The 15,536-nt window shown below is 34.3% G+C and overlaps 2 protein-coding genes and 1 non-coding gene across 4 annotated transcripts; 1 reads left to right on the forward strand and 2 right to left on the reverse strand.

Moving 5' to 3' along the window:
* Positions 1-6,864: 6,864 nt before the first annotated feature.
* LOC116022102 (transcription factor TCP4-like) lies at positions 6,865-8,792 on the forward strand. Its single transcript, XM_031262664.1, has one exon. It carries the CDS (start codon positions 7,372-7,374, stop codon positions 8,428-8,430), a length of 1,059 nt encoding a protein of 352 aa, XP_031118524.1. The 5' UTR covers positions 6,865-7,371; the 3' UTR covers positions 8,431-8,792.
* A 258-nt stretch (positions 8,793-9,050) lies between these two features.
* LOC116023032 (protein IQ-DOMAIN 1-like) lies at positions 9,051-10,683 on the reverse strand. Of its 2 annotated transcripts, none has more exons than XM_031263978.1 (5): positions 10,500-10,683; positions 10,311-10,403; positions 10,007-10,237; positions 9,795-9,908; positions 9,051-9,682 (listed from the first exon to the last, which is right to left on the reverse strand). In XM_031263978.1, exons 1-5 carry the CDS (start codon positions 10,563-10,565, stop codon positions 9,392-9,394), a joined length of 795 nt encoding a protein of 264 aa, XP_031119838.1. In that variant the 5' UTR covers positions 10,566-10,683; the 3' UTR covers positions 9,051-9,391. The 2 variants fall into 2 exon arrangements, with proteins under 2 accessions (XP_031119838.1, XP_031119837.1); XM_031263977.1 differs by having other exon boundaries at positions 10,311-10,409.
* A 1,354-nt stretch (positions 10,684-12,037) lies between these two features.
* Positions 12,038-12,111, reverse strand: TRNAI-UAU. Its single transcript has one exon. It is a non-coding gene; the product is annotated as a tRNA-Ile (tRNA).
* Positions 12,112-15,536: the final 3,425 nt, after the last annotated feature.

Raw genomic sequence — 15,536 nt, forward strand, 5'->3', positions numbered from 1 at the left:
CCTATCATAATTTACACACTGAATGTTCAGAATTACATATTGAATGCTCATAATTTAAATTGTTAAAATTTAGTTGTGAACATTCAATATATAAATTGTGAACATTCAATCTATAAATTACGTATTTTGGATCCGGATCCACCTTACAAGGTGGACCCGAGTCCACAGAATAATTTGCCATTATCTTCTAAGTATGACATTTGACTTTCCTTATCACTTATCTTCAATTCTTTTTACCTAATTTGTCTAGAAGTTGTCATAACCCCTAATTGGTCTTAGATTCGAAGCCTGTTTTCAATATATTATTAATAACAGACCAAAATAGCACCAACAACCTAGCCTCTAATATATTTATCCTTATTTTCATTGCCTAAAATACTCCCAATTACCCTATTATATGATGGGCTTGACCAAATAAACCATCAAATATAAATCAATCAATTACAAATAAAAGAAAAATACTTCATATAGTATTTACGTGGTGTGTTAGAAGTAACTAATAATATACATATTTTATGATTGTCTTTGTACGTGAGTAACAATATTTGACACTAAATAATGAATGCACTTATTAACTCACATATGAACTAGCACATTAATTATTAGCACCTTGTATTGGCCATGGTTTGCTCACTTTGAAATTATGAACCCCATCTTTTATGGCATGCATCCCACTATATTTGTAATTAAAAATATCTAGTTGGTACCGAACTAATTATATTGGTAGATATATAAAGTTTATAAAGAATGTGCATAAATGATGAAAATTTCAACTTGTCAATGTATAAAAATTTTAAATTTACCTTCAAATATGATAACAAGCTCACAAATTTTATAATAGAAGATTAAATTTGACAAATTTTCAATACTTGAAAACTATATGGAGTGAATTTTGAAGTTGAGAACCAAATATAGAGAAGGGAAAACTAACTTGGGGTGTGGTTGAGTGGCAAGGGAATTGTTCATCCTTAACCAAAGGTCAAGGGTTGTTCGATTCTTGACATTAGGTATGGAGCAGTCTTAAATCTCCAGGCCAGCTGTCCCACCCAAAGATGTGCCTGACAGTGGAAACTCTGTGTTTGACGGTAGAAAGCCTTAATCTAGGGTTGAGATTCTATCTCACTTCTCACATGCAGCTTTTTTTTTTTTTTTTTTTTTTTTTAAAAATAGAATTCCCAAAAGTCATGTGGTTTAAAATATCATTTGACTAACTGTGCATTGTCACATTGATGTGGGATGCATGCAAAGTCTTCGTTTGGAAATTACTACTTTCGTGATGTTAATGCTACTCTCATTATTTTCAACTGGCAATTAATTATCTGAACACATAACATTGAAATATAAGTCATCATTTAAACGATTTACATTTTAATTAGTTTGAAACTTCAAACTTCGAATTGTCCATTTATATTACTAGTCATGAATGAGATATTAAAAAACTGAAGGTGTGTTTGGTTGACAAGTTTAGCTATCAGAAATGAATATCATAGTCATTGTTATTGTTTTGTTGACAGGTTTTAGAATACTACTATGTGTTTTGATTACCCCATTAATTGTGAAACACATTCCCTAATAAAATAAAGGTTTCATTTTCCTTCCTCCCTCGCTTCCCCAACTATTAATAATTATTCTCATTGCACCCTACTACCAAATATGCAAAATGCTTTCACCAAAACCCATTACCATTACCAAGTATTTGATACATATTTCGATTCCAATTCCCATGTGCAAACTAAACACATAGTAAGTATTTCGTGATGGTTTATATCGGTCATCTATACACATGTCGCAGGGTGATTTTGCAATAGTTATGAAAATTTGATGAAAATGTAACGTGTTACTAAATCACAACCGTTTCTAAAGTATTATTTAATAGCGACGGTTTCTAACCATAGAAAAATTTAGCGATTGTTAGAAATTGTCAAAAATTTTAGTGGTTATTGTTTCTAACTATTGTAAAATTTAGTAGTGGTTTAACAGTTACAAAATACTTATTTAGTGGCGGTTTTACATAATTGTCGCATTTAATATATATATATATATATATATATATATATATATATATATATATAGTTAGAATTTTTAACATAAAATTGCATTTAAGTAGCGATTTTGTGGTACAAATATATGTGAGTTCTACTTTCAATTTAGGTTGGGTCAAAGTGGATTTAAGGTCTTCGTGGTGAGATGAACAAATCGATATATTACACGCTCAAAACTGATAATGGGTGAATGAAAAATTAATTCTCAAAGTAGAACTATGTGACTTGGAAAAGGGAGGTGGAAAGACTTTGAAAAAATACTTCTGTCACATTAGTTTTTGAAGTGGATTTGCACCTATATATATATATATATATATATATATATATATATATATATATAGAGAGAGAGAGAGAGAGGGGGGCTCTCCTACACGTGCAAGGGCGCAAATTAATATTAAAAAAAAAAAAAGAACTAATAAAAAAATCTCTGTGATTTTCTTCTCCTCCCTCAAAAATCATTTTTTCTTGAAAATCATTTTTCTTGCAAAACCTACCAACACTTATGTAAAATGGTGAATTGCTCGACCATCGTTCTAGTTTGTTGGACTTTTTATTTGAGTGCTCAAACTTAAAGTCATGATCCATTTTATCATGAGAGACTTACGCTATAATGCTCCTAGCACTCATGGCAGACTTACGCTATAATGCTCCTAGCACCCTCGAGAGATAGCGAATTGATTTTAAGAAAAGTGCATGTTACACACGACTTAAATCTTTTCTTGTTCTTTCTTTCCGTTGGGTTTATATTCTAATTATAAAACCATCTTTTCCGTTATTTATTATTTTATATAAAGAAATTTTGGTTTCGCATCAATCTTTGGTTGGAATTAATTTTTAAAAAAATAAATTCCATTTTTCATATATATACACGCGCGCACACACGCATATGTGTGCGCACACATACACTAGTTTTACACGCACATTGCGCGACCAGTTAAGGGCATTCCTATCAATGGTTTATGCATGGATAATGTCAGAGATAATGGTGTGTTGGAGGAGAGAGAGAGGGAGAGAGAGAAGAGTGAGGATCATCTGCAAAAATGGAGTTTTTTCAGTCAAATGGGATCCACTGAAGAGTGAGAACCATTGCATCACACTCGCGTGTAAGGCAAATATTGCGCCCAGCGGGCGTGCGCGCCTGACTTTTTGTTTTCTTTTTATTTTTATTTTTTTTAAATTCATATTTGTTTTTTTTTCCTCTCTTCCCACTTTCTCTTTCCTAATCACACTTATAAAAACTCCTCAATAACCGTGAAATAACCTCATTGATAAGGATGCTCTAAATAAGTAATTCAAAGTATATCAATGCAAGATTATATATGAGAATGAAGTTCATTATAGTTGGCATCAAAATTAATTTTTAATTTGAACTTTTCTGAAAACAATTATCAAAATACTTATTGTAGTTTGTATGGTATTAGGTAGTAGATACTATTTTTTGTTAGAATTACTCTAAGTTCTTTTTTAATTCGCTTTTTGATAGACTTATCATTGTCTCGTCTTTATTGCTTGTCCACTTCTTTTTTTTTTTTTTGTTGATACTGTCTCATGTGCAATTGAGTTACTTGTGCTAGTTTGCAAAAAAAAAAAAAAAAAAAAAAAAAACAAACATATTTAGTCTAAAGTAGGGGTGGATCACTTGCAATTTCACTATGACACAAGGAAAGAAAGGCAAGTAAAAGAATGATATTAAATGATGTTATTATTTTTTGAGTACTACTGACTCTGTTACAATGTAGTATCTGTTCATAACTACTTTCTCAACCTACTGAAGCACAAAAGGTTAACAGTTGCCTCCACTAAAGCTCGAACCCACTTACATCATCCATGTGCGAGTGTAAACCGGAACACCGGGTGTCAGTAGATCACAAGGTCTTTGGCTAAATGATGTTATTATAGTTCTAGAAAGGTTAACAACTGCAAAAGACAGGTTGAGGAGACGCCAGGTACAACAATCCAACACTCCACAAAAAAGTTGTGTTTGAGAGGGAAATTTGAAGAAGAGGATGATGTTGTTTCTTTTAAGTGAAGCAATAAAGAAAGAGAGAGAAAGGAAAGGTCAGCCAACCAAAAAAGAATATTAAAAATTAAAAAGAAAAAAGGTATAAAAGTAGAATATTTTTAGTGATCACTACGTAGTCTTTTTCTATGATTAGTTAGAATGAAATCTATCCTCAAATTCTATGCGATCGAGTTTATGTAATTATGTGATTGACTTTGGGCGATTCCAAATGAGTTGTCGTGCACTTGGCTTGATAATTACAAATTAAAAATTTGACTCTCAGTAAAAATTATCTATCGATTTTTTTAGTTTGAACTGATCAGTTATAAATAACTTAGGATGATTTATTTTCATATAATCTTTTATTCATCAGCCAGGGTCAAAAAGCATTCTTCGATCAAAACGTGATTTATGGAATTTTTTTTGTAAATTAAAGAGTATGTTTATGTGATTGAGAACAAACTAGTCAATTATTTAAATCATATGTTTTTGAATTCAAGAATGTGCTCTATATATTATACACTCAACATGTCTTTTTGTGTGTGGACCAATTACTTCTTGATGGCCAACACTTTGTCTCAACTAAAAGTCAATACTGATAGTTCGCTTATGCTTATGTTTTACATATTATATACTCAAACACGCCCCATTAAGGTGACTTTTTGCATAAGTTTGGTTCTGATACCAAATTGTTCAATTAAACGAGGTACAGATAAATTTCTTTTCTTTTTTGTTCAAAATAAACTAATAATATAAACACACAATAGGGTTTAATCTCATCCATTGATTCAATCTAGAGCAAGGGTAAGAACGAAGCTATTAAAAAAAACACAGTTGCATTATGGTAATTTTGTGTTTTTTTTTTTGTCTTTCAGAGCTTTTTTTCGCTTCTTGCAACGCACAATGTTGTACCTTTGAGAGCATAATGGTGTGCCTTACAGAACACACTGATGTGTTTTTCATAGCACATTAATTTCTTCCAGAGCACATCATTGAGCCTTCTAGAGTATATTATTGTGCCTCCAGAGCACATTGTTATGCATTCGAAGTGTATATTGTTTTGCCTTGGACTAAACATTTTTTAGCCTTCTAAAGCACATTGTTGAGCATTCCAGAGGTTGTGAACTTAAAAAAAAAAAAAGAAAAAAAAAGTTAAACTTGATCACAAATGTCTAATTTGAGTTGAGTCTTGCTTGCTCGTTTATTATTTATGGTTGTTTATGATTTGTGTTGAAGATCCTATATTAAATTTAGTATTTTCAATAATTGCTTCACATTTTTGTGCCTTCCAGTGCACTTTTTGTCTTCGATCTAGTACATATTGTTGTCTTCTAGAGCATATTGTTGTGCCTTCCAGTGCACATTATTGTAGATCGTAGACTGCAAATTTTTTTTTTTTAATGTGGAGTTGATCTAAGGCTAGTTCCCATGCAGACAGACCTTCCCATGCACTAGTGTGTGGTGCATTATTGCACCTTAGTGCATTTCTGAATACGTGGTGGTGTATTTATGCATACTTGGTGGTGCATGACCGCACGTCCAAGGGTGCGGTGCATTTGTGCATTTTACCCTAGTGCATTTTTTAACACGTTGTGGTGTTATGCATACCTAATGGTGCATGACTGCACGTCTGCACGGGAAGGCCTATTCGCATTTGATCATCTGTTACATAAATAGTATCTAAAAAACATAATAAGTTTCAATTCATGTTATATCCCTAATTTATGTCTGTTTTTTCTGTTAAATTTTTGTATACATTACGCTATAAGAGTTGTACTATACAATTTTATAGACAAAAATATTTGAGTCGTTATAACTTCTGTTATGTTTCCCATTATTATTACCGTGCACATGCATATACAATATTTTTTTTTCTTTTATTCTTCAAAGGTAATAATGTATGTAAACATGTTATTATATGAAATAAGTTTTATTTCATTAAATTTTAATTAAATCTTAGCATAATAATATTTAGTAATATATCATATATAAATTTCTTATTTTAATAATATTAATTATACAATAATTATTATTCAAATTATAAACTATACTTTTATTTAATATAATATGAATTCTATAACTATACGTTTAAAAAAAAATTATATGCTATAATTTTTTTTAAAAATATTTTAGCATTTAGTATTAATATTGGCATATGTTTTTGCTCATCGCGCATATAAAATACTAGTATAAAAAATAAATTTAGAAAACTACATATTGAGGGTATGAAACCTGAAAGAGATGTGTACTGGTTGATTGAGAGTATTGTGATGCTAAAAAAAATCTAAAAAGACTTTAGATTTTAATTAGGGTAGAGTAGTAAATAAGAAAATTAGCCTATTCATAAAAACTAGGAATATGTTAATACAAGAGGAGGTAAGTAATAGTTACTCCCCTCGTAAGAGGAATAGCTCATCGCTAGAAATAATATTTCTGAAAATACAAGTCATTACCAAACACAAGAATAGGTCTATTCTTAAGAATACTAGTTAATTTTAAGCCTGTTCGAAAAAAAAAATGTCATGTTAAATTTTGTGTATTATCAACAAAAAGTAAAAATCAATAAAAATGTGATTTTTTTTTTTTAATTGTCGACTGGATTCCGACTCAATATTTGGTATAACTTTTTGTATAATATATGTACTAAGAAAAAAAAACATATTTTGATTAAATGTGTGGTAACATAGGAGGGAATGAAATGTGACACATTGTTTGTTGCTGTAGTTGTAGCATCAAATAATTTAAAGTGGAAAGATACGGAAGACATAGAATATGATGTCCGGTGGCGGTGGGCATTCCTTATGGAATTGTCCGAACCAAAATCTGATAAATATACCCATTGCTCATTCAATGCTGACCCACACTTTTCTCCCTCCACCAAACATCCCTCCATTTTTACTTACAAGTAACATCATATCCATCATCATATAAATGGGTTGTTGAATCTCGTTAGGCTGCCACCACCATTTCTAGCTTTCTGCACTGTTCTCAGCTCTCTTTAATAGCGCAGCAGATAAAGAAAAGCTTAAAGTAGAAACAAATTAAAAGCTGTGCAAAAGATGAGAGAGAGAGATGGGTTAGTTTAATTTTGTGGGTGGAATTTGAGTTTTTGGGTTTATGGTGATGGAAGTTGAATGGCAGGGAAAAGAAGAAGAAAGTGGTAAAGGAGAGTATAAAAGCGAGTGAGCTGAGTCATCAAAGATTCTGAGTCTGGATCCTCGGAAGAATCAGCGCCGCCCCCAAGAACCGCCATTGCATCATGGGAGATTAGGAGAAACGCCGCCGCCGGAAAACGTGGCCGAACATGCAAAATTATTGGAGGAAAATATGGGAGAGAATCAGAATCAAAATCAGCGGAGTTGGTCGAGATTGGGAGTTGTTCGGAACGGGGAGATAGTGGAAGTGCGAGGCGGCGGGCACATTGTGCGGTCAACGGGAAGAAAAGACCGTCACAGTAAGGTTTGCACGGCGAAAGGGCCAAGGGACCGCCGCGTTCGCCTCTCCGCTCACACCGCAATTCAATTCTACGACGTACAGGACCGCCTTGGCTATGACCGGCCCAGCAAGGCCGTGGATTGGCTGATGAAGAAGGCCAAGCCCGCCATTGATGAGCTGGCTCAACTTCCCGCCTGGAAACCCATCATCCACCACGGCGAGAATAGTAGTGTTGTTGTTGCAGGGCCGTCTTCTTCTTCGTGTAAAACAGTGGGGGAGAATGAGAATCATGGGTCCAGCTTTTTGCCGCCCACGACTTCCATGGATACATTAATAAAGAGCTTCTTCCCCATCCCTAATTCTAATTCTTCTGCTAATGCTATGCACTTTCAAAGCCAAGATTTAAGGCTGTCTTTACAGTCTTTCCAAGATCCTACTATCCTGCTCCACCACGCGCCGCCGGCTAGCCATGGAGAATCACAACACCTTTTCGCCGCTACTCAGCTTGGGTTCAATGCTTCTGAGCATCACCAGAGACTAGCGGTATGGAATGCCGGCATAGACTCCGCCGCCGGCGACGGTGAGAGAGTATCTTCCGGAACAGAGGGATACTTATTCAATTCACCGGCACCGGCGGCGGCGGCGTTGTATGAGCAGGTGGTGGGTGGAGAGAGCCACCCCCAGTTTTTATGTTCACAGAGGGGACCCCTTCAGTCCAGCAACACACCTTGGATTCGTGGTTGGACGGAACCATCGGCGGCGATAGCCATAACAGCCGCCGCTGATCCCACCCAGCACCAAACGCTACCTTTTTATCCGTCGCCGCTATCCTCCGGATTAGACGGATTCTCAGGTTTCCGCATCCCTGCGCGAATCCAAGGTGAAGAAGAAGAGGAGCACGATGGCATTTCCGACAAGCTATCCTCTGCTTCCTCTCACTCTTGCCATTGAGATTATTCCTCACTTTTTGTCTCTCCAAACACTTTGGGTCTTCATCTTTAATTTTAACAGCATTACCTCACATCCACAAATAGATGAAAGGGGAGATACCTCATATCATTTCTGCTGAGTCTAATCCAATGGAGACAACCACAGGAACAACAAATCTGAGCATAGTTTCAGGTTTTTGAATTCCCTGTTTGCTATCTATCTTTCAATTTCAATTTCTCTAAGTTTGCTAAGCTGTGTTAGAACTGAACTATGGAGTATGTTTTTATGTTGCCATTGAATTGGCTTATTACTCTTTGCTTGTTGAATTTCCAGATTTATAAGCCAAGATTACTACTTGTTTTAAACAGATCGATTTTCGTGTTTCCTTGCTGTCATATATATTGACTGTGTTGAGCATGCTTGTGTTGTGTGACTACTAAAACATACCATTCAACGAACAGTAATGTTTTTAGGGTCCTCTTTTCCTTATAAGAAACAATCTTGAAAGCCTCTCTCAGTACTGGGTAGTGAGATATTGATATGAAAAGCAGAAGGCATCTATCTTTTCTGATGGGGTTTAGTGTTAGGAATAGGGAAATCTGAGTTGTTATGAATAGAAAGGTGTTGGACCATTGTATCAGTAACATGTAATAGAACAAAATATATTTCAAGAATTCAAGTTTGTATCCTTTCTTGCATCATCATCAATAGGTCCTTTTAGTTGTTCAGAATCATAGTACTTAGGTACTAGGACAGCACAGATAAGGATTATTTTATGGCTATTCACAACATATAAGTGTTGTAATTAGCCAAACAATTTTTCTTGTTTGTTGCTGTTTTTCCTCTTGCTATAGACACAAGTAAGTAACCACTCTCTTTGTTAACCATTACCGAATAAACAAAACCAGATGGAACACTGTCGAGACTGAATTGATGCATTCTTTGATTTGTGTGAGTATAAGGAAGGATGAACTTGACTGGCTCAAGTATCTGTCTCTTTAGGGATTTGATTCCCGGCATTATGGCCAGGCAGTTTTCTAGCTTTTGCAGAACTCTTAACATTTCTCAGTGGAGATTTCTGTGAAACAAGTAGTTTCAGAGGTCCCAAGTTTGGAGTTTGATTACCTTCCTTCTTCGAATTCACAGGCTTCGCTTCAACCCTGGTTTCCCATGGACGAACAGCTATCCACCGCTCCGTCCAGCTCCATCCCCAGCTATCTTTCCCCAAATCATAATAGGCTTGACCAAAATAGTGACTCGAACTCGCCCTCCACTGGAAATGACAGTAGCCCATCTTATAATTATTTTTCAAAAACAAACTACCATTTTCAAGTCATAGATCATAGATGAGAACAGGTAGGTGTTGTTAAAACAAACTAACTAGCCTGATGAGAAAATGCATAAGCCATAGCCCTCTCCCTTTTAATTGCGGCTTCTTCCCTCTGCTGTATCCTTTGAAGAACTTCCTCCATCGTTTCTGACCCGCCACTCCAGTCCACCTGTTCTACATCGTACGTATATCTATCAATTAGGATGAAACGCCCTTTATGAATATGTCTATAGGCATTGAAAGAGGCTGGAATTAAGTTTGTGTTACCTCGAGTTCATGAAGCTTAGCCTGCAGTTTAATTTCACTCTGAATTTTCTTCTGCTTGAGCCTCCCTTCAGTGACCATGGAGAGGCGACGAGCCTTCATCTCTGACTGTATTCTGCTCCAGGAATGAATATGCTTCAGAGTGGCTGATACTTGCTGGTTATAGTAACAACCATCAATCAAAATCCCCCGAAATCTCATTGTCCCTCTTAGACGACGCAGAGCCTTTCTCGCCTGCAAAATGCAGCCGAAATGAGACATGGAAACTCGATCTTCATAGGCTATGATTCTAAGGTGTGTGTGTTACCATATATCCCCTGAAAGCGGCTTGAATTCGCGTGGCAGCAATGTCTTCATTCAGCTGCTGACCGTGATATCTTCTCCTGTTTTTGATTACTGACTGCAACTTCAGAGGGCTATGATCACATTCCAGGAAAAAAAGAAACACAAAATTTCATTGCAAGAACATGATATACAGTTCAAGTAATGTTTTAACCTTTGATAGTCTGATCTTCAATCTCTTTAGGTTGATGATTGCTCTAAACCATTTTCCAGAACCCATATATATATATATGCAGCAGACCAAAAACCTAGTCTCCAGAAGAGATGGTTTGTTTATAAGTTACAGACTTTAAGGTAAGGTTGATCAATGCTTTACCATATTGCAGTACAAACAACAAAAACACATTAACCCCCCCCACCCCCCCCACACCCACCCACCACCAGCAGAAGCAAGAATGGAGGAAATGTGATACCTGAGGAGACACAAATGCTTTGTTGGGGATGAAAGTAAGTCAACAGAGATGGGGAATTAAAGGGCAAAAGAGAAATTACAGAAAAGGATGTGAAGAGAGGTGAAGTGTAATCATCATCCCTGAACTGGAAAATGGAACAGATGAAATTGATTGAAGTGTTTAGATCACCTTCCCAAGAAATTGACATTCCAACTATACTACCAATAAAAAGAAAATTAAGAAAAAACAAATAACTTTCGGGGTAGAAAATAGGAATTTTCAAAAAGTTGAAAAAACCTTAAAAAGTGTCTCTATGTTTAGTGGCCTATAAAACACTAAAACTAGAATTAATAAAAATATTGTGTCTCAAAATGGGTGATCGAGTGGCTCCAAGAGTGACTACCTCTTAGACGGCGGTGGTGGGGAATTCAGTCGATTGAGGCGAATGCTGCATGGCACTATCACTCCCGTTATCATCAGGAGGATGGGAAGTTAGACCCCTAGAAGGCTAGGGAGAAGGGGGGAGGGGGAAGAGGAGGGAAAGTCATCTCATCTAGGACCGAGTTCGAGAGAACAATGGAGGACTCGTCCTTATTGTGCGTGGAGCCTGCACGCTTACCTCAAATCTGATAAACCTTGACATCTGAGGGGTTCGAGACACTAAAGCTAAAAACCCACACATGCAAATGGGGAGATAAGCAGTAGTGGGGGAAACAATCACGTAATAAAGCAGGTGGACTTGTGCAAGCATGTAAACGACATTGCTAGTCTAAGCATGCGACTAAGGGGATATGAGGGTATCAAACAACGTAAGTAAAAGCGGTGTGATTGTAGGTTAGCGGAGTTTACCTGTGCACACCTTCATGTAATGACTGCGGGTTTTCCTTGTCATCCAAAAAAAAAAAGATGGTGTGCAAAAATAGAACTATAAGAAATATTTGGAGAATTTCAACTGTTAGTAAATGGTGTGGCAATTGGTAAAAATGCAAAACTATACTATTTAGGGGGTAAGTAGAAGTGGTGTGATTGTGAATTAGTAAAGTAATAACTACAAGTGTTTCTCGTCATCCAAAAAAATAAGTGATATGTTAAAAAGAACTATAAGAAATATTTGGAGAATTCTAACTATTAGTAAATGGTGTGGTAAACTGGTAATTGGCAGAAGATCATATTTACGGGTATTTAGATAATTTAGAAGCTGCTTTTGGGCTTGGGCGGGTATTTAGATAAATTTAGGGGAAACTTTAGAATGGTCCCTAGACTGCTGCTTTTGGGTGGGCTTGGGGGTATTTAAAAATTCTGGTCCCGGCGGGGCTCGAACCCGCGACCTTCGGCTCATAAGACCAATGCTCTAACCAACTGAGCCACGGGACCTTGATGTTTGTTAAAATAAAATGTATATATTAATTCAAATGATTCCTTGTAATTAGCTGCTTCGAGTACAGATGCAAACAGATTGAGCCGAATTTGAAACTAGGCAAATTTGAGCTCGAGTTTAAGCATTTAGGTTCGAATTTTGCTAGCTAATTTTTGTAGTACTAAGTTTTATTTAATTGATTCGAATTCATCTCTTATCAGACTCTGTGTATATTTATGCACATAAATAATTTGAAATTGATTCAAAGTAGTATGAGTCAACAAATTTTAAACTCAATTTTAAATGTGACTTCACTCGAGTCAAGTTTTGACTCAACAGTTCGCGAGTAGTTCGACTCATTATATTAGAGCACTATATATTACATAATACACACACACACACTTGCCTCTTTTGACAACTTGACATTGATCTTAAGAGCATTGAAATTTTTTCATATGTGAACACTTTACTTTTTTGGTTGAGAAATAGGAAAAAAAAACCAAAGCTACTAATTGTTTGTCACATGAACTAAACTTGCAAATGAAAATTACGTGTAACGGTGTTTGTATAGAGGTTTCTGAAAATGGAAAAAATATTTTTGTCACTACCAATATGTCATGAAAATTAATGGTCAATATTGGGTATATTCAATTTCATCTTGCCAACTATTTTATTTTCCTTCATTGATTTTTTTAGCAATTCAACGAGCTAAACATATCATCACTATCCAAAAATATGCATGGAGTAATTCTCACATTTATATAATAACTTGCAAATCCTGTGTAACAACCTTGATAAAGGCGTTTACAAGAATCAAACTCGTAATTTTCATATATGAAAAATTACACTCTAATCACTCATTAGTCACTCATTTTTGGAATTTTTTATTTTGACACTTCGATCACCATTGCCACGTTAACATTAGTCAATTTCTCATCTAAAGACCATATATGAATCTGCCATTCTTTTACCTTTTTTGTTATACTAACCACTAAAACACACACACATCATGTGATGCAACTGTGTTGTACACAAACATACATATATATCTGCTCTTCATAAACACGCATAATATAAAATTTTCACAATAAATTAAACAAAAATAATGATAAAATTATATAATTAAAATCAATAATAAATTACATGATCTTATACCTATTATGTGAAAATTTATAAAAGATAATATAAATAAATAATAAAGGGTGACATGAATTAATAACACTTGCAATAATGATAAATAACCATGTTACTTAACATATTCAGGACAATATTCTCTTTAAAAAAATGCAATGCACAATATACAAATCCTTTAGCATCAGGAAAACAAGCATAAATCAAGAATATAACTTACACTCACACATGGGGTGTTTGATAAATAATTGTTACCTGATTGGGTTAGTGAGTTTGACTAGTTAATAGTATTAGCTGATTGTAGAAAAGTGTTTGGTAAATTAACTATTAGTTTATAGTTGATTACAAGCAAAATGAGTTTCTCAAAAAGCTTATTGAAAAGCTACTTTGAACAACTTATTGAATTTTAATATTTTGGAGCAATAAACTATTACAAAAAACTAATTAACCAAACACTCATATTGATTATTTAACAAAGCCAAACAGCTAATAATGGTCAAATAAGTCAAAATCGACTGATAAGCTAACTATGTTACCAAACAGGCCATAATATTTATGTGAGATACGTGTATTAATTGTTTTAATATGTCTACTTAAGTGTATAAACAATATTGAAAACAAAAATTACTTGCACCAAATATTTTTAATTAAATTGTATATCGTGTTGATGTAATTAAATAAAGGATTACATAACTTTATATTCTTAGTAATTTATGAATTAGTGAACCTCATTACATCAAGTTAATTAGATGACATCACAACCGATAATGTAAGAGTTAATACAAATAGAATTATCATTCAATGGTTGTCAATTTTAAAATGGGTTCTTGTGAAAATGACATATGTGCTATTTGAATCAATAAAATGAATAAGATGATATAAAGATGAAATGAGTGTACAAGATATGCTTTCTTATGTCCAAAAAGAGTTGTGGATAGGTGATCGAGATGTATTTGGTTCCTATGATAATAGAAAAATATTTTAAATATTTGAATAAATCGCGTATTAAAATTATTATTAAAAATCAGTTTGGTTGGCATGAATAGTCGTGAACTCTTGCCCCTTAAGAAAGGTCGGGAGTATGAGCCCCTCGAGCCCCTTTTGTATGGAAAAACCAGTTAGGGTCAACTCTGGACACCTCGTAGTCTAACAAAAAATGTTATTAAAAATTTAAATTGGATGGATAGATTTAGAATTGATCAAATTTTAAGTGACATTATTTTTAAAAAATTTCGAATAAATTTGAAATATGAAATCAAATACCAATATGATTAAGTTTACATAATACAAATTTTGCCTCGAATTTTGAGTTTATATTTGAATAGTCTTAATAATGTACACTTTAAATTATGATTTTTTTCAGGTGACAAAGAAAAATTAGCATTCACCTGAGAGGTGTGCATTGAGTAATAAACTTAATTCCTATTTAATAACTAGCAAATTAAAATGTATAAATATTTTTTTTGAGAAAAAAAGGAGGAGCGATTAACCCGATATGACCCAACTAAAGTACTTAAAGGATGACATCCAACCAGACTGCACTGATCTCCTCGTTTCGAAGGGTCTTATGAATATCCGTAAGTGGTTCTTCTAGCCATCTCAAGCCTCTCTTATTCCCAATAGCCACCTCTACAAGTTTATCTCCACATTTGTTATGCTCCCTATGGACATGCTTGACGATATTTTTCTATATGGGCATCCTACTTTTATTCCGTCAATGGTTCCTATTTAGTTGTTTTAGTTCATGGCAATTGCCAATTGCAAAATTAATCTTCAATGTAGCCAAATATGTGTATGTTGGTTCTTCATCTACTAACTTTTGTGTTCATTTACCATTTGTTTTTATTTAGCATGTAGCTCAATAAAATATATGGAAGATGATTATAATAGTAATATAATGTAACAGAATGACCAAAATTACACATTTTTTTACATTAATGACTAATTACAATTGACAATTGTCATAAATTAAAACGACCAAACAAAAATAATTGAGAGACAACTATTACAATTTTTTTAAATTTTATATAATAAAAAAAACTTTTCAATAACTTGTAGAGTGAAAAAGAAAAAAGAAGAGAATCGGATACATACACACACATACAATTGAAATCCAATAAAATCTTGGGACTTCAACAGACCTATGGTTGCAGACAAGAGACTTTTATTTGGTTTTTATTTTTATTTTTATTTTTATTTTTTTGAAAGATTTAGAGATAGTTTGTTGAGGTTTGTGTGGGTCCCGAATTGAAAGCCAAATCCATGGGCACAAGAGAATGGAGATTTGATGATCTTCTTGCAAAATCCTTTG

This window comes from Ipomoea triloba, chromosome 6 (assembly GCF_003576645.1).
Source record: "Ipomoea triloba cultivar NCNSP0323 chromosome 6, ASM357664v1".
In the NCBI taxonomy this organism is placed as follows: Eukaryota; Viridiplantae; Streptophyta; class Magnoliopsida; order Solanales; family Convolvulaceae; genus Ipomoea; species Ipomoea triloba.

Coding starts and splice junctions, on each gene's coding strand:
- LOC116023032 (XM_031263977.1), bottom strand. CDS start 10,565: ATGGGTTCTGGAAAATGGTTTAGAGCAATCATCAACCTAAAGAGATTG. Junction 10,238..10,310: donor CCGCTTTCAGGGGATATATG/GTAACACACACA, acceptor TGCATTTTGCAG/GCGAGAAAGGCTCTGCGTCG. Junction 9,909..10,006: donor CTAAGCTTCATGAACTCGAG/GTAACACAAACT, acceptor GATGTAGAACAG/GTGGACTGGAGTGGCGGGTC.
- LOC116022102 (XM_031262664.1), top strand. CDS start 7,372: ATGGGAGAGAATCAGAATCAAAATCAGCGGAGTTGGTCGAGATTGGGA.